The sequence below is a fragment of the Tamandua tetradactyla genome, chromosome 9 (assembly GCF_023851605.1).
Source record: "Tamandua tetradactyla isolate mTamTet1 chromosome 9, mTamTet1.pri, whole genome shotgun sequence".
NCBI classification, from domain to species: Eukaryota; Metazoa; Chordata; class Mammalia; order Pilosa; family Myrmecophagidae; genus Tamandua; species Tamandua tetradactyla.
In genome coordinates, this window is record NC_135335.1 from 85285797 (window position 1) to 85305643 (window position 19847).

The 19847-nt window shown below is 39.8% G+C and overlaps 1 protein-coding gene across 7 annotated transcripts in view; it reads left to right on the forward strand.

The window, feature by feature from the left end:
- Positions 1-19847, forward strand: part of SPEF2 (sperm flagellar 2) — a 221590-nt gene that overhangs the window by 191192 nt on the left and 10551 nt on the right. For 4 of the 7 annotated variants that reach the window (XM_077116961.1, XM_077116958.1, XM_077116960.1 and 1 more), the window contains 8 exons: positions 125-342; positions 458-666; positions 764-887; positions 991-1175; positions 3206-3312; positions 4491-4673; positions 11185-11277; positions 17031-17210. In XM_077116961.1, the coding sequence (XP_076973076.1) occupies positions 125-342; positions 458-666; positions 764-887; positions 991-1175; positions 3206-3312; positions 4491-4673; positions 11185-11277; positions 17031-17210 (1299 nt within the window). Of the gene's footprint in view, positions 1-124; positions 343-457; positions 667-763; positions 888-990; positions 1176-3205; positions 3313-4490; positions 4674-11184; positions 11278-17030; positions 17211-19847 lie in introns of those variants that run through there. The other 3 variants (XM_077116962.1, XM_077116963.1, XR_013157929.1) reach the window with 2 other exon arrangements.

The following is a 19847-nucleotide window of genomic DNA, read 5'->3' on the forward strand; positions in this document are numbered from 1 at the left end:
AAGTAATTTTGGAATAACATCTTATGTTGCCTTTTTCAAAATAACAAAATATTTTTATCATGCTCTTTGAAGTAATAGGTTGGAGAAAGGTAAACCACTGTTTTGTTATCAATCTGTATTATAGGCAGGTGAAGGCAGAAGTGACGCCAATGAACAGAAAGCCAAAGAACTTCTAAAGTTACTTCTCCACGCCAACACTGTTAAATTTGCCCACTTCTTGGTAGATGTCATTAAGGTCCTCAGCATTCTATCCCATGTCACTCAGAGCAGAAATTCTTCAATTGCTGACATATTTGCCACCTTAGAGTCAACGCTGGAAATGCTCAGAATATACCAAACTAGGTGAGGGGATGGGAATGATTTGAGGGTTTGTCATACCAGACAGTTCAACCTGAGAAATTATTCTTCAGGTGCTTTTTCATGTAATTTTTTTTGGGGGGGTGGATTTCTCTCCCAGACCAGGGCCACAAGAACGCATAGTGGATTCACTCACCCACTTTCATGGTAACTGCCTCAGTGGCGAGGGAAACATTTCTGTCACAAGAAACACGGTATTAGCACATCTTATCAAGAGGCTGCAAGGCTGTTTCAGAGATGCCAGCCAAGATGTGGTGAAGGCAACCATGATTGGAAGCTTTAAGTTGTGGCCTGGAAAGATAAATCAAGGTAACTATATGTGCTGACATTGAATCTATTGTTCTTTGACTATTTGTGTGAGTTTCTTTGATACATGTAAATTTTTTCTTTTACATCTTGATTTTAGAATTTGGAGAAAAAGAAATATCCATACTGATTGCGCATTATGAGTCCATATTGGAAGCTGCCAATGTGAAAATTGATGAAGTGGACACTGAATGGAGCATGCTGAAATTGGAGATTTATGCCAGGTAAGAAAGAGAGTGTGCTGAATATACTAGTTGATATTTGTAAATACCTGTGTAAAACTTGGGAGTCTCTCAATCTTTTGCATTTTTCCATTCTCCCGTCTAGATTTCAGAACATTCACAAATTGACCTGGGATTTTGTGAATTCTGTTTATTTACACAAGTTTCCGAATATCCTGACGCTAGTCGACCTTGTGCTAAGCCTCCCTGCAAGCTCAGCTGAAGCAGAACGTGGCTTTAGTCAGATGAAACGCACGAAGTCACGCATGCATGTTAAAATCAAGGCTGAAAGTATGACAGATCTCCTGATAATTCAGTTGAATTCTCCAGATATTAATAGCTTTGACCCTAGGAAAGCTATCCGTTTATGGAATACAAGAACACCATCTTTAACTGGTGATACAAGATCTAATTCAGATTGCTCATCCAACTCAGAAAGCCATTATGAAAGTGATTAGCAATGTGAAAAATGTTGACTTTTTCATTGAAAATATTTTCAAAAAACTGAAATATGAAAATAAAATAGTAGCCAGTCTTCGACAAACAGAAAAGGCACCTGGCATCTTCCAAACATTCAAAGCAAAAAAAAAAAAAAAAAATCCAAAGATTGGTTGTCCTGTAACTTTCTAGCTCTACTTCTTCTGTACCCACACTTCTTTCTCATTCTTTGGGTGGAGATGTGAGTTCCTCCTCAGTGGTGTTATGTTCATGTGATCTTTGAGAACTATTGGTAAGGGTGACCAGATTGCGATTCTGAGTTCACCCGGGCCTGATCTGCAGTTGCCTGTTTTTCTTGGTTAACTCTAAATGATACTTACATTATACAGCTAATTTAGAGTCCAACTGAAAAGAGTTTCTTTTGTATACATGAACAAGATTTGTAAGTGCATCTGTTTGCATTACTACATTATATATGGAAACCACGTCGCCACATGCGTTGACCATTTAAGTGACATCATCAAATATTAAAATTGTCTTCATATTTCACACTAAGATCCTCAGATTAACAAGCTTGTTTTATAATACTTTGTCTTCCTCCATAGCCATTAGAGACAGCTGAACTGTATTGCCTGCTCATAATTTTTAAATACTTTGAGACTCTTCCTGACTCCAGAAGCTTGTATTTATGATTTTAACCTCTGAAACATGAATGACTTATTTCTAATTTATCAGAAAACCAATATGGTATCATATAAAGCTCGTTTTACTGAAAATCGAAAATACTTGAAAAAATATTCTCATCTCTGTAAGTTTGCATCCAGGTTTGATCAAAAAGGATACAGAATTTATTTCTGAACAATACTAGATGGCCAATAGTATCAAAGAAAGAAAGGTTCTGCTCACCTTCCAAATCTCAAAATTATAGATGTGGTATGAACCACTGAAATTTTAAAAAGATTGTTGGATTTTCCTAAAGGTTAGAGGAAATGATAATGTTCAAGTGAGGTCTTTTAAATTCTAAAAACTTCAATGTAAAAAGAAAAAAGGTGAGATTCTGCATCTGTATTTCATTCTTCTTATTCCTACACAAAGATGAGCAGCTGTGTTCTCTGGAACTGAAAGATACCTGAATGCATGTAGCACTCCTTCCTGGCCCCATAAGGTATCTCTGTTACTTGGAATTAGCTGGACATTTTTTTTTTTCTTTTTGCAGATTGATTTCTTTTGTTTGCCTTTTTCTTTTGTAATGCATGTGCATTTAATTTGAAATTAGAAATAGACAAAAACAGACCTCTCTTTTGGGCAGAATTAAGTAGGTTAGTGGACAAGAACAAATATTTTAAAAGTTAGTGATATTTTATGGTATACTTGGGAATATTGAACTAGTTGGATGATTAAATTATCATTCAATCCAGTATTACAATTCAAATCTCCCTACATATTCAAAACAAATATATATTCTGATCTAAAAGACAAGAGAGGTTAAATGTGTTACAATCATAGTGGTGATACACAATCGTTTGAAATATCTTTATCCTATATTTCCCCAATTTTTTTACTCTTGTGCCCTACAGCTTATATGAAACTTCTTCCAAAGGAAACTCCAGCCTAAAATATAAAGTCTCAGTATTTTTCTCAATCTGGAGTGAATTATTACTAGGCCAAACAGACACTTTCACTTAACTGGGAAACAATAGTGGGGAAACATCAGGAAATTGGTTTTTATTTTGAGGTTTTCAAAAGTCTTCTATTTGTCTAAAGGTTACATTTTTTAATTATATGAACAGGACAATTTTACAAATGCTAATTTCTACTATTTTAGCAAAAGAAAAAGAATATCACATAAAATAAATAACAAAATTTTTTTCTTCTTTTATTAGGCTTAATAGGAAATAAAGCATTTACTGACGTTCTGCTTGACTTGGTGACCCTGAACTTTGGCACAAACAACTTTCCTCGTAGCTGGATGCACCTCACCCAACCTGATGTAAGCTTCCAGTTTGTTTTAAGCCCTGTCATTGGGTTTCAAAGCTTTGAGCATTCTTCTTACTTGATCAATGAGTAATAGTTCTAAAATAATCAGTAATTGCACAGAATCTGACATTTAATAGGCCTATTAGTTTCCTAGGTCTGCCATAACAAATTACCACAACATAGGTGACTGAACAGCAGAAATTTATTCTCTCACAGATCTGGAGGCTAGAAGCCTGAAAACAAGGTGTCAGCATGGCCACGCTCCCTCTGAAGTGTCTAGAAAAGAGTTCTTCCTTGTTTCTTCTAGTTTCTGTTGGTTGCCAGCAATCCTGGCATTCCTTGGCTTGTAGATGCCTCTAATTTCTGCCTCTGTCATCACATGATGTTCTGTGGGTGTCTGTGTCTGTGTCTGTGTTTTTCTTCTTATAAAGACACCAGTTGTTGGATTTAGGACCTACCCTAGTCCAATATGACCTCATCTTAAATTAATGTATTTCATCTTCAAAGAACTTATTTCCAAATAGGGTAACATTCTAAGGTCCGGGTGGGCATGAATTGGGGGGGTACACTATTCAACCCAGTATAGCAGGCAGTTGATAAAACTTGAGTTAATGATTGAATGAATGAACTTCAGATGAAGATACATGTGTGTACATGCACACCCTTTAAAGAAGGATGCCACTAACAGCAAATGAAACATAGAGACCAGGACCAGGAGTCTTAATCAATGAGTTTGTTTCTATTAATACCAGATCGAAATATCCTGACTGGTAATAATAGATGATTCTGGTTGTTCTTTCTTTTCATTATCATGTGTGACTGGAGAACATAGAAAATGCTGTGGTGAAAAATCATTTCCCTTATGTGCTGTAGACCTCTTGCACTACTGACAGCTATCATCTTTGCCCCTCCTATGTTAAAAAGATATAAAGTTAACTGGATTCACATAAGTAAATTGGTTGTATGACAGTAAGTAAAACCATAAATTTCAAGGAAGCAAAAATCAAAACATTTCTAGGATCGGTATGGATTGGTTGGTAGAACTCAAGGTCACAGAAGTCAGAACTGATTACATTCACCAATATAAAATTATTTTTCCTTCATCTAAAACTCTTTCTTTGAAACTCTGAGCAAGGATAGCTTCAAGAGAGTCATACAAATATTCTAATGACATTTCCACTTTTCTTCTAGTTACAGGAGTTGACATCTTTATTAATAGTAAACTCAGAATTCGTGGACTGGCGGAAATTCCTTTTAGTAACCTCAATGCCATGGCCTCTGCCCCTAGAAGAGGAGCTCCTGGAGACTCTGCAGAGGTTCAAGGCTGTGGATGAAGAGCAGCTGGGCACAGCCACTCTTGAGCAGTATATGCAGGTTGATATGAGCATGTGGTGGCACTAATAACAGCAGCATACTTTTGACCTCAAGAAGTATATTACCTATACACTGGGTCTCAGGCCAGTGTTCTGCCACTCAGCTACTCAGGTCTATCCAGAGGTGTCCAGGCAGTGTCAAAGCCCCAGGCAGATGTCTGACTTTCAACCCCAGGGAAAGGTTTTAAAAATGTCAGAACTCCTCATTTCTGGGTTCTTCCAGAAAACTAAGCATCCTGAAGAAGTGATATGAACTTTATGGTCCTTCTCCTAAACTCCTAGCCAGTGATTCTTTAACCTGGTTGGATATTAGAATTAGAATCACCTGAAGAGCTTTTAAAAATAATTATGTCCAGGCTTCAACACAGATGTATTAAATCAGAATCTCTGAAAGTAGCAAAGCAGTGATAGAGAATGCAGGGACAGAAGCAGGTTCTTTCTTTTGGATGAAGGGTGATGAATAATGAGACCATTTCTGACAAGTTGAGTTTGAAATGTCAATCGGAAATGCAGATGCAAATAAAAATGACCACTCTATTACGGCACCTACAGAAAGGATTGCAAGTCACTGCTTGTAGGTGGTAGCTGAATTTATGAATGGAAGAGATCACCCAAGGAAAGTATGTGTAAAGTGATGGACCCCGTAATATAAGAACCAGCCATTGGATTAGATTCGGCAGGTAGAATATAACTGGTGACCTTTGCCAGAGCAATTTTGGTGGACTGATGGGTACTGAAGCTAGACTACAGAGGGTTAAGCAAATTCATAGATTGTTAAAAACTGAACACAGGAATTACAACACATTTTTGAGACGCTTGAGTAAGAAATGATTGGAGATGAAATTCTATAGTTAAGAGGGGCCTAAATTAATTATTTTTCCTTTAGTAATTGAATTCATTGTGTTGCTCCACCATTTCAGGTTGGTGTACAGACACAAAAGATGGAAACTTTGGCAAGGTGCTAAAAGCAGGGAGATAGGCTATAAATGCCTATATCCCACATGTATTTCATCCTTTAAGGATGCACAGCCTTTCCTTCTTCTCTTTTCTTTCACAATTAATCAGTGAAGTAATTCTAGAGAGCCTTGAGATTTCCATGCTCATATGTTCGAGCCATGGGAAATGCCGCTTGAACTGAGAAGGTTCTTTCAGGTCTGATCAAGACAGGTTCTTGGCTGATTGGGCACCGATATATATTTTTCCCATGTGGACCCAACTTATGAATGCTTTCGTGACATATTCTTACAATTTATACAGGTGATTTTGTTTAAAAACAATAAAAGAAGTGTAAAGCTTAATCTATTTCCATAGATTAGATAGAATAGATGGCTTAAGGTTTTAAAAAATTGGCACTTGTGAAATTATCAGGGTTCACTATTTACAATATGTGACAAGTAACACAGGATAGCAATTTGAACATACTTTTGCACAAACATGAGAACAAACGGTGTTGGCAATTTTTATCAAAGTGCTAAGTCAAAACCAGAAAGTTCCTTCTCCAAAGATGTGAATTTCTTAGAGAAAGTTGGATGCTGCATTTATAGAAACAGAAATACTAACTTGAACACATACTCTGTTTGGGAGCAGTTGATTTCTGGGCTCTGCCCTCTCCCTTTGCTCAGCCAGTTCTTACTCTTCAGTAGCCCCAGGCCAAGAAGGCATTGAAGCTGCCCGCTTGACCATCCTATATACGTTTTACAGGTTTCCAATGCTTACCAGATCGCTCACAGTCATACAAAAAGTTATGTAATTAAAAAAGTCGGAAAAGCTTCTAGGGTAAAATGTTTATAAGATTCATGCCACATTAGGCTAGTAAAATAGTCTATTGCTGAAGTGAAGTTCTCCCTGGCAAAAGGGCTCTGTGCTATGCTTTTTATTTTTTTGTCTTGAATTTTTTTTAGTAATTGAAGATTCAACCACAGCAACCACTTAAGACTGATTTTCCCAACTTCTCAAATAGATTAAGATATTGTGTTTGTAATTCTTGATATCCTCACAAGCAGTGAGGCAATAGGCAATAGGCAATAGGCCCAATCCTGGGGTTTGTTCATGTGAAGCTTGACCCCACAAAGGATAGGTCAAGTCTACTTAAAATTAGGCTTAAGAGTCACCCCCAAAAGAATCTCTTTTGTTGCTCAGATGTGCCCTCTCTCCAGCCAACACAACAAGCAAACTCACTGCCCTCCCCCTGTCTATGCGGAACATGACTCCCAGGGGTGTGGACCTTCCTGGCAACATGGGACAGAAATCCTAGAATAAGCTGGGACTCAGCATCAAGGGATTGAGAAAACCTTCTCAACCAAAAGGGGGAAGAGTGAAATGAGACAAAATAAAGTGTCAATGACTGAGAGATTCCAAACAGAGTCGAGAGGTTATTCTGAAGGTTCTTCTTCGCATTAAATAGATATCACCTTGTTAGTCAAGATGTAATGGAGAGGCTGGAGGGAACTGCCTGAAAATGTGGAGCTGTGTTCCAGCAGTCATGTTTCTTGAAGATGATTGTATAATGATATAGCTTTCACAATGTGACTGTATGGTTGTGAAAACCTTGTGTCTGGTGCTCCTTTCATCTACCTTATCAACAGATGAGTAAAACACACATCTTAGAAATAATAGTGGGAATAAATGTTAAAATAAGTTTAGTAGATTGAAGTGTTAGTGATCAATGAAAGGGAGGGGTAAGGGGTATGGTATGTATGAGTTTTCTCCTGTTGTCTTTTTATTTCGTTTTCTGAATTGATGCAAATGTTCTAAGAAATTATCATAATGATGAATACGCAACTATGTGATGATATTGTGAATTATTGATTATATATGTAGAATGGAATGATCATTTGTTAAGAATGTTTGAGTTTGTTGATACATTTTTTAAAAATTAAAAATTAAAAAAAATAAAAGGAATAAAGATAATGACAGAAAAAAAGATATTGTGTTTGCGAAATAAGGCTGCGGGAGGCAATAAAAGCCTATGTACCCTTGCTCCCAGCCTTACTGCAGCTGTCACATGCTTCCCTCTGTCGTGTGTGTGTGTGTGTGTGTGTGTGTGTGTGTGTGTATGTAGATGTTTAGTCACTTATGTAGAATTCTTTGATGGTGAACTATTGACTCGTCTCTGTTCATGACAATGCATGTTCATATAGACTTAGTGAATCGTATGTTGTAGGACCCAAACAGTACAGCACTTATTCTCTACAGAAAGGTTAAAAAACCCTAAAAATTTTTGGCCATGTTTTAGTAAGAGAGCACAAAAGGCATTTCCTTATTTTAAAGAGAAAGCACTTAATAATCCTGCGAAGCAGGATGTGGTTGACTGAACCTCCTTTATCAATTTAAACTTCTCCTGTATAGGTTTGCATACAACAGTTCACACTGCTGAAATTTTCATGGACAATCCTCAAAAATATATGTTACTTCCTTGTTAGATTGTGTTTTTTTCCTTTCTAACATGGCCTTCTTGTGTACGAAACACTTTGAAACAAGTGTTTCAGTTTGGGAAACATCATGTATTTTAGAAAACTAATACACATGAAAACTTCATTTTAAGAATCAGGGGAAAATCCCTGTGCATTGAAACAATTAGAAATGGAATTGATAGTTGAGAAATGAGAAGAGCAGGGATCTTATCTCTGTTTTCTTTTTTCTCTGGGTTCTTTCAATGTTTCCTCTTTATTACTGGCTTTCAGCAATTTGATTATGATGTCCCTATGCGTCATTTTCTTTATGTTTCTTCGATTAGGGTTCGTTAAGCTTCTCGGATCTGTGGGTTTCTAGTTTTTGTCAAACTTGAAAAATTTTCAGCATGATTTTTCCCACTTTTTTCTGTGTCTCCCCTTCTTGGAAGCCAATTACATGCATATTAGAACGCTTGCTATTGTTCCACAGATCACTGATACTTGGTTCATTTTTTTCCATTCTTTTTTCTCTCTGTACTTCATTTTGATGCTTTTATTGCTGTCTTAGAAGTTCACTGATCTTTTCCTCTGCAGATCTTTTCCATACAGTATATTTTTGTATCAGATATTGCATTTTTCATCTCTAAAAGTTTAATTTGAGTCTTTGTATAGGTTTCATTTCTCTCCTCATTATATTCATTATATTCAAATTTTTCTTTACATCCTTGAACTAATGCAATATATTTAGAATAGCTACTTTAATGTCCATGTATCATCTGTGTCATTTCTGTGTTTGTTTCTATTGATTGAATTTTCTCCTGGTGGCAAGTCACGTTATCTGGCTTTTTTGCACTTCTAATAATTTTATATTAGATGCAAGACATTATGAATTTTATATTGCTGGGTGCTGGCTTTTGTTGTATACATTTAAAGATTGTTGGGCATTGCCTGTGACATTTCTTGGAAACCTGTGACATCACTTGGAATCAGATTGATCCTGTCAAGGCTTACATTAAGCTTCAGAAGAGCAAGTCCAGACCAGCCTTTAGTTTAGGGCTCATTTGGCCTCCCATTAAAACAATATCCTAGAATCTCTACCCAATGACCCGTGTATGAGGTCCTTCCACTCTGGCAAACTATTCCCAGCCCTGGATGAGTCATAGAAAGTTTTCAGCTTGCTACTCTCCACTGGTTCTTTCTGCAGCTTCTGGTGTTTCCCACACGTACATCCACACATCCACAGACTGACTCTCGGTCAGATTTCAAGGAGACTTCTCTGCTGATCTACAGAGCCTTCCCCGTACAACTCTCACCTATCTGGTAGTGTTCCCTTCAAATTCTAGCCATCTTGGCCTCAATCAATTCCAAATCTGCCTCCCTAACTCAGCATGATTGCCAGGCCCTATACAGATTATCCTCCTAGCACTGCAGGAAACTCTCCCCAGGCAAATTCGCCGAGAAATTCTCACTGTCCAGCATTGTGTTGTTCGATGTCTAAAAAAACCATTATTTCATTTTTTTTTCCAATTTTCTAATTGTTCAAGACAAGAGGGCACATATGAACCTTGTTACTCCATCATGACCAGAAACAGGACTCTTATCTCTGTTCCTCATGTTTCTATTCTCCCATTCAGTGAGTCATAAGAATCTTACCTTCCACAGATTAGCCATTGGGCAGGGTTCTCCTCCTAGTCAATGCAGAATCACTAGCCTTCACAGCTGGAGCTGTTAGTTCTTTCTCGCTCTTCTCTCTCACAGGCTTCCACATAGGTAGCATTTCCCATTTTGAGACTCCTTTGTTCCAAATGAAAGAAAACCCAGCCCTCACCTCTTGGGGCTGCATTCCCTTACCAGTTACCCAATGCCTTTCCAGCCTTTCCCAAAGCACACGTAATTCTTGGCTAGAATGGAAGTAAGACAGAGAGCATAGGCAAGCTCTTGGCAGTAGGCAGGACTGAGGAAGGGAGTAAAGGGAGCAAGATGTAGGGAAATATGCTCATGTAAATGAACTGCTTGCCATGTGTAGAAAAATAAGCTTGGCAAAATATATTCTTTGTATGCAAACATTTTTTAACCCAAACATTATATGTTCAGCAGCAGACATAATGACAACACCCAAGGGAGTGGACTAAATGCCAATGTATAGTACAAATAAGAGGTAAAATTGGAACTCAGAGGAGCGATCAGGGAGGGCCTCACTGAACAGATGTGAGATGAGCCAGATCTGGTAGAATGTGTAGGCTTGCCCTGGGTGGAAAGGAGAATGGAGGGTACCTCTAAAAGGAGGGATGATATGAGCAAAAGAGGGAGGAAGAGTAGGAAATGGTTCTAAGCAAGGAATGATATGGCAGCATTAGAAGTTTTGCTAAAATTGATATGACTTCCTGGTTCAAGCTGAAACAAATAGGAGGACTGGAAGCTTAAACAGCTCTTTGGTTACCGGAGTAGCCCAGGATGGAGGTAATGAAGCTTTTTGGTTGCTAGCAGTAGGAATGGACGGTAAGAAGAGATGAGAGAAGCATTGACAAATGAACATCTGGAGGTTTTAGTAACTGGTATAAATATGGGCTTAGAGAGAAAGATGTCATGAAAAAGAGGTCACAACAATCTAGAGTCAGTCTGTCATTCAACAAGGATTTTCTAATACCAGCAACACCCATTGTATTATGTGAGGCTCCGAGAACAGATAGCTACTTGAAGAAGACATGGAGAATGTTGGCTATTGTTATGGGGGCACAGACCCCTCCAAAGTATCAGTATGTAGGCATAATCTAGGGTACTGCTCTCCAAGCTACATCACAGGCTCCAACAGTTAAAACCTAGCTAGCACCCCTAATACATGGATTTTCATTTATAAATTATATATGCTTACTACTGTATTAATACATTATATAAAATATGCAATATATTTAGCATTTTAAATAAATTTTCATGGGACAGAAACAAATGTAAATGGGTGTTTTAATTTTTCTTCTACATCTCCATGGTTTAGTTGCCCTTCTTTGGGGCCACTGCTCTACAGAATTGAAAAAGATTGGTTCAACTTCTATGGCTTGAACCAGAAAAAATTGCTTTTCATCTTAATATTTTAACTGTTTTGCATTTTTACTTTTTGCATAGGCTGGTCTGTGGTTTACAGGAGATGAAGATATAAAAATTCCAGAAAATCCCCTGGAACCCTTGCCATTTAATAGACAGGAGCATCTTATAGAGGTAATTACTGAGAACTTTAAAAATTTTAGAATTATAATATTCCTGATCATTTTCTTTGACTTTTCTTCTCTTTATGTCTACTTATGTAATTGGTTTTGGAATCTCTCCCCCTCCCCCTCCCCACCCTTAGTTCCTTTGCTGTATTCCCAAAGCTCAGATTTAGTAGTCACTACGGAGGGAACAGAGAAGCCCTGGGTGAGCAGCCAAGGCTCAAATCTTAGCGTCCCACTGTTGGATGTCTATGTGAGCTTGTATAATTTCCATAATTTTTCCCATCTTTCAAAGAAGATAGTTTTCAACTCATTGTATCTAATAGTCCTTCTGATTCTAAAAGCTTAGGATAAGATTTGTCGTTTTACCAATTTATATTTTTTCCATTTCTTTTGATTTTGACTATACTGTGCAACATGCCAAGAGTTTATATACAGTATTGCTCATGGCCCATTAGCGTTTACTGCTCTCAATATTATTCTTATCGGCAATATTATTATAGCCTCTATCCCTGAGGCTTCCGTGAACAACATGACCTTAAAATATTAAAATGACTCTGACTTCAATGTGAATGTTTAAAACATAAAAATATATCTAGCACAGCCAAATTCAGTAAGACGTTAGGAAAATTGAGTCATAGATTTAGACATCATAACCACCTATGTATAATACTGTATCGATTGTTCAGTTTCCAGCCAGCTGTTCAAAATTGTGGTAAAAACTTGAGCATGACTCCAATTTTAACCTTTAAGAGAGCAGTTCTGTGCAATTGGGCATATATTTTTGAGCTAGATGCTAGCAGATCAGAGGGGCAAAGAAAGGATGCAGGGAGTTATCAAAAAAAAAGTCCAAAATATGAGGCTGACAGTTGCAGTGGCATTTTTTGTTTGTTTAAATTTTTTATGTGAAACTGGAAGACTGAAATCAATTGTCCTTTAAAACTCTTGGAAGACCATCTCTATATGATTTGGTGAACAAATCTTCCAACAACATAAACAGATTCTTCATTATTTGGGAAGCGAAAAGTACTTTCCTTAGCAGCCAGAAGTTTTCAGAAATGTCCATCGAAGGCAAAACCTTATAGCTGCCCACCTGGCCAGTAAAGCCAGAAAGCAGACTGTGCTGGTCATCCACGAAGACTGGAAAACAAGCAAGGACCTTTTGTTAGAACAGGAGGGAGTGGTTTCCACCTGCTGCTTCCCAAGCAGCTGGGAAATGATGTGGAAGGAAAGGAACAAAGAGCAGAGGCAGAACTGTGGAGCCTAAGAAAGGAGCACACTAGGAGGCAAAGATTGGGGAACAGGTTTATGTGTGTGTGCATGTGTAATGATGATCGTGATGCACAGAGGACAGCAAAGAAGTGTTTTCCATTCCCTCACTGCCTCAATGACTGGCTACTCAGCAGTACATAAATCTCAATCCTCTTGAATTGGGGTTAAAAGCACAGTGTCTGCCTCCTGATTCCACTGCTTACAAGCTGTAAGACCTTAACAGAGTTTGGAGGAGGAGTTCATATGAGTGGCACTTTCAGAACAGTGACTGGCGCATAGTAAGCCCTTTTTGTAAATGTTAGCCAAACAGATGCTAACCATGTTAGCGAAATTTGAATAAACAAGCTAAAGCAAGGTGTGCAAAGAGAAAATATGAAATAATAAAGGCACACTCTTCTTGTTATTATTAGGATGAGAAACACTTAATCAGGAAAAAATGACACCAGCACGATGAAGGCTTGGCTTCCAGTTCTGCCGTGCTTTGGGAAGGTCCTTCATCTCCCAGAGCCTCCATCCTCTCTTAAAGTGGGGGCCTGGGCCATAGTGTAGGGACCCCAGCTCCCTTCCTTTGTCATCTGTACTTTCTGGGATCCAGATGCTGCCTCTAAACCACACCCTGCATGAGCCCCTAGAGGCAGCAAGACCACTGCCCTTAGAGCTTGCATGATTTCAGAGTTCGCGGAACTAGATGAAAAGTCCAACTGAACCAAAAAAGGAACCCCGAGACATCTGTGTGTTGCAATCACATCATTTTCCCCTGACGGTGATGATACACTTCCTTTCGACTAATGGAGATCCGCAGGCTCTTTCCTGGCTTCCCAGTTCTACACAGCACCAAGAAGCAACTTATCCAGTGTTTAAAGATCCTAAGAATTTTTTTCCTGAAAAAGAGGGATTTCAATTTGACCATACTCATAATCTCAGGTGTTTTAATCACTTCTCTACAGTTTCTGTCCAGGGGAAAGCAAAGAGCATTCTTCCATTTCCTCAGGCTAGTTTGTATTTGTTAAAGCCTGGCTCCTATTTTTTTTTTAATATTTTCTATTTTCTGATGAATCACAAATGTTTATTTCCACCCCAGACTTCTCTCCCAAATTCTAGATTCTTAGATACAACTTGACATCTCTACCTGAATTATCTAATAGACATCCGAAACTTGCCAGGTCCAAAACTGGGCACATGATCCCCCTGCTGGCCACCCCACATCTCTTTGCCTAAAGCCCCCTCCATCTCAGCCAGTAGCCACTCCATCCTTCCTAGGCCAAAACCTAGGAGTCAGTCCCAGTTCTTCTGTTTTTACCGAATCTCAAATCCAATCACTTAGGAAATCCTTTTAGTCCTACCTACAAAATATATCCAGGATCAAACCACTAGTCTCCAACCCAATTGCTGCCATGTTGAACAAGCCACAATCAACTTCACCTTGATTACTGCTTGTCTTTGTTCAGACCTTAAGTCAGATTATGTCAGCCTCTGCTAAGGCCCACCCATGACTCTGCGTTTTATTCAAAAGAAAAAACAGTGTCTTGAAGCCACCTGTCCAGCCTTGCTTTTTCTGACAATGTTACCTCTCTCACCTTGTCTCCTGTCATTTCCCTGCTTGCGGACTCTGCTTCAGCCACACAAGCCTCTTCATTGTTCATCAAGCATGCAAGGCAAGTGCTCACCATAGGAGTTTTGCCTCAGCAGCTCCTTTTACCAATAAGGCTCTTACACCAGATGTCCTGTGTGGCTAACTCCCTGCCCTCCAGCAAATCTTTTTGTTTAAATTTCACCTTCTCAGTACTGAAATCTGGCCTCCTCCCTTCATTCCCAGTATCCCTGCTATTGACCTACTTTTTTTTTTCTGTTTCCCTAATCACTACAAATTTTACCTATTTATTGCTTTCATTCTTTAACTAATTTATTCTTATTAGACAAATTGCAGTTTTACAGAAAAATCACAGAGTACACGCATACCACCTCCCTACACACACACACAGAGTTTTCCCTAGCGTGATATCTTTGTTACAACTGATGAAATAATATTGTTATAATTATACTATTAGCTATACTCTATAGTTTATATTTGAGTTCACTCTGTGTTGTGTCGTCCTATGGGATTTTTAAACTTTTTATTCTCGTAACATATATACAACCTAAAATTTCCCCTTTTAATCATATTCAAACATGCAATTCAGCAGTGTTAATTATATTCACAATTTTATGCTACCATCACCCTATCCATTACCAAAACTTTTCCATCACCCTGAACAAAAACTATGTAGCAATTAATCACTATTTCCCCAAAACTTACCCCCCACCCCCCACCCCCCACACAGCCCCGGTAACCCATATTCTACTCCCCAATTCTGTGAAGAGAAAGCCACGACCAGCCCTCAGCCATGACCCACTCTGTTCTTGGGGAAGAGGATGTTTATGTCCCTTTCTGAGAGCAGGATCCAGTCCCTGAGGCAGCCCTAAGAGAATCGGGGGTGGGCGTGGCAGCCACCACGTGGAGAGAGCTATTCACAGTTCTTCATCACAGCTCATCAGGCTCTTCCTGCTCTTCCCTGGATGCCATCCGGTGTTCTTCTGGCCTCCAGAGCCCCCAAAACACTTGTTTCAAGCAGTTCCTGACTGTTTACTTGCTGTTTTGGAGGAAAGAGTGAGTCCTGGAGCTCCCTACTCTGCCATCTTCCCTGGAAGCCTACATTCATTTTGATGATATGCAACAAATTAACATAAATTCAGTGGCTTAGAATAATGCCCACTTATTATCTCACAGTTTCTGTGAGTCAAAATTCTGGGCATGCATGGCTTAGATGGCTCCCCTGCTCAGGGTCTCACAAGACTGAAATTAAGGGGTTGGCTGAGGCTGTGATCTCATCTGGGACTCAGACTTTTCTTTCAAGATCACTTGCTGTTAGCAGAAGTCAGATGCTCAGCTGTTGCAGGATTGAGGTCCTCAATTCCTTGAGGCTACCCAATGGAAATAATACTAAGGGGAGATTTTCATGTGACAGAAATACAGGATAAATGCCCATGGACAGCATCATGGTTATCTGTTAGTGTCAGGCCCCCTGCTATCCTTAGTCCTGCTGAGGATCCTCAAAATAGCTCTAAGACAACTGGGAAGGTGAAGACAAAACGAAGTCCCTAAGGAACCCACCAACTGGATCAAGAGTGCTGAAAAATCAAGGGATATCTTTGTGTCAGAAAGTGTTTTTAAGCATCTCAACCTAGTTCTATGCCTGGCTCACAGCAGACACTCAAATAACCTTTAATAAAAGGTTGGCTAAATGATTGCATTTGTAGATCCCAATGATCTCTAGGAGATTGGAGATGTCCTTTGTAGCATAACAGATTTTATGCATTCTCCTGTGAATTTATTTTTGTTTAAATATATACTGACTTTGTCAGATGTCAAAAATTATTTTTCCAACTTCATGTGTCTCTACTTAAACGTGTTCATAGGTATAGGTAATAGAGGCTAACTAAATGGAAATTCTTCTGGATCTAAGAACCTGCTACTCAAAATGTGGTCCAGGACCAGCAATATTAGAATCTTCTGGGAGATTGTTAGACATGCAGGAAGCTCAGACACAACCGGAACCATTTACTGCATCAGAATCCACATTTTAAAAAGATTCCCCTAGTGATTGAGTGCACATTTTTTAGACGAGCTGGTCAATGACACTAGTTGGTTTGCCAAACAAGGCCATGGGCAATTATGTTTTAGACACAGCTTTTTTGTCCCAGGGTTTGGGCCTCAGCTTTGCAGGGCCCCAAAGAATATAAGGTTCCCAAGCACCAGCTCTCCATGTTGGCCAAATGCACAAGACACTGTGCATAAATCTAAATGTCAGTTTATTCATTCAGAACGAGAGATACAATTGCCAAAGAAACTCATGCTCTGTAGTTACTGCATTCTCTTCCTCGGTGTGAATCCACTTTTGAAGAAGTCACATTACTATCAGTAGGTTAAGTGTGAAGTTAAGAGCAAGAGGTGTCACTAAATTTATGTTAGTTTATTACATAATGGGTAGAGTTCCAATGGCTTCAGGCATCATTTCCTTTCTATTCCCCCTTCCCTGCAGAGAGGGATAATACCAGCTAATCACATTTGGGGCTCAGGGCTCAATTTTATCAGGTTAGCACTGAAGACAGGAAAACAGGTCCCTGCTAATGTGGTTCTCTTTTTTGTACTTAACATATAGTTCTGTCTACCTTTCATTATCACATTCCTTCCTCAAAGATGTTCATACCATTGATTAATACACAATCTGTTACATAAGAACTTCAAACCCTACTTTGTGTGTGTGTTTTGTGCTTTAACTGGGCAAACCCTTCTGTTAATAACATCCATTTTATGCTAGTTTTTCAAATTTAATTCTCAGGAGGAAATCCACATTCCAAACCTTTTGGAGAGATTCATCATTTCCGAATCTACTTACTGACTACTAAAGTGTATGATTTTTACCTTTAGTTGAAATTCTTTTTGTCTGGCAGTTTTTCTTTAGGCTATTTGCTGACTATGGAAAGGACCCACCCCAGCTTGACTATACACAGATGCTGCTGTATTTTGCTTGCCACCCAGACGCTGTGGAAGGAGTGTACAGGGCCCTCAGTGTGGCCACTGGGACTCATGTCTTCCGGCGAGCTGAAACTGCTACTCTAAATGTGGGAAAGGTAACTGCCTTCTAGAAAAGGACCAGCACTGGGGGCTGGGGGCCAATGCCAGAAGATCCTAAATTCTAACAGCCCTCTGGCGTTTTCCATCCCTGTATTTCCCTAAGTGCCTAACGCAATGTTTTGCGTGTGGTAGGACTTCAATAAACACTCTCTGGATTGGGTTAAGAACTGGTGACCCACTGCCCAACAAACACTTTTGTAGTAAATTCGCAATTTTCTCAAAGTTTCTTAGCAGAATAAAAGTTGGCTCTGAAGTGGACAGCCTTTATTTTGCGTGAAATCCTGACTCTGGTAAATGAAAAAGAACTGAGTATCAACCCAATCTATTTTTCTTACTGTGTGGAATTTCTACATAAATTCAGGCCTCAGATTCCTCCCTACTAAACTAACAATGTGGGGTTCTGCAAGCCAATATGTTGTAATTGATTCAACACTTACACAGTAGTGGAAAGTATATCAAGGAATGTTTATTTTCACTCAAATATACTGCCTTCTTAGAAGGTCAAAGACCAGTTAAATTATCCCAGCTTGGTAAGGAGTTAGGTGTGGTCTGTACAGACTGGACTGCATGTGTTCCTTTCCCAGGGATGTTTCTGCAGCTCCCTTTAGATTCTTAACCTAACTCTGGCCTGGATTGTATCCTGCCGTGATTGTATCTCAATTAAATGTCTGCCCAGTTAAATGTCTGTCCTCAGAGAGGCCTTTCCTGACTGTGAATGAGGCCAGGCACCCTCTGCTATATGTTCCTTCTGGATACTCCTCATGCTTGTAATTACTTCTTCAGGGTCAGCTTCCTCTCTGGACTCTAAGCACCATGCGGCAGGGGGACATCTGAGTTGTTCTGCATCCCAGAATTACCGCCGGGCTTGGCACAGAGTTCAACAAATATTTTGTTTAGTGGATCAATCAATTAATTGATTGACTTTGCAAATCAGGCCTTGTGCATAGTCCTATATAATCTGTGGGCGATACAGAAGAAACAAAATTAGCTCTTCCAAAGGGACTGTGCCTAATTGCCCCACCCATGCACAAAACAGTGAGAGAATTATATACTAAACATGGAAGAAACATGAAATAAAGGGCAGGTTAACCTGGGACCTTGATAGTCAAAAGAGCTATCCATGCCTCCTTTTTTTTCTCCCCATTGCTTTTGCTCTTGCTAAACCCTCCACCTGGAACACCCTTCATCTCACCTCCACATGTCCAAGACCTATGGTGCATGGCCTGCTTCAGCTGCCAGGTGATTTCTGAAGCTTCCCCTGACATCCAAGAGCAGCCCTGAGCACTTCCTCAACTGCACCTCTTTTTATACTCAGAATCTCTCCATCGGGGCTGAGCACCGTGGTTCTCAGTCACTTATTCACACAGTCACTTACTCAACAAATATTTATTGACCATCTCTGGGGCCTAGGAACCGCTCCTGACCTGTGAACACAGCCGTGAACAAACATAAAAATCCATGCCATCATATAGATTGATTCTAGTTGGGGGAGACAAACCATGAACAAACCAGTAAAATATATACTACAGCACATGCTGGGAAAAATACAGGAGTTGGGGTGGAGGGGTTGTGATTTAACAGGGTGATCAGAGAAGGTCCCTCTGTGAAGAGACACATAAGCAGAGGCCTGGAGAAGGTGATGAGGGAGCCATACAGTTGTCTGGGGGAAGAGCTCGTAAAGGGAGGACACTGAGTGCACAGGCTCTGGCATGGAGCTGGCCTCCTGTGCTCCCAGGAACAGCAAGTAGGCCAGAGTAGCCTGACAAGGACCCAGCTGATGAGAGTGATAAAGAAAGGGATAGAAGGGAAGGGAGTTTCAAGGGCCACTGCAGAGACCTTGGCTTTAACTCTGATGAGATGTAGAAGTCACGGAGGAGGGGGGTCATCAGATCTCGCTAGCTGCTATGTTGAGAACGGACTGTTCTCATGTAATAATTGAGGAGACACATAATAATTGAGGTAGGGCTTTTGTTCATCTATTGAATCCTACTGCTTAGTTGTTCATAGTTTGAATCTGGGAACAACATATTAACTATCTTCATGACCCCAAAAGTAGCTGCCACGTATCAAGTGCTCAACTGATGTTTGTGAATATGGCCAAGAGGTAAAGGAAGAAGGAAGAAAGGGAAGGAGAGATTCCAGTCGCCAAGGGAGAGGAGGAAGCAGGTATTCCGGGCAGAAGCAATAGCAGGACCCAGGTGGCTGCAGTGAGCTGGAAAGCCCGAGAAAGAGGAAGCATTTGCTAGAGCAGTTGCCAGAGCAACAGACAGCTGTCTGGGTGGGTAGCAGCAGGGGAGCTAGTAGAGGAAGGCTCTGGGTCTCTTCCATCCCTGAGCCACTCCTCCACTTGCTGCTAGTGTTCCCATCTAGGAAGCAGCTCCCCTAGAGTGCCCCTCTCAAGAGTCCCTTTAAAATCCAAGCACACTGTACAGAAACTGAAACAAGCACATTGCACTCAGAAATTCAACAGGGGACAGAGAATGGAACCTCATGTCTATCCCACTTCAGGCCGGTGTATGGTTTCAACATTAACTCAGTAGTTTTTGAAACACAGGATCCACCCACCTCCTACATTCTCACTGACCCCTTCCCCTCCCCATCTGGCCACCAATTACATCGCTCCAATTCTGTGC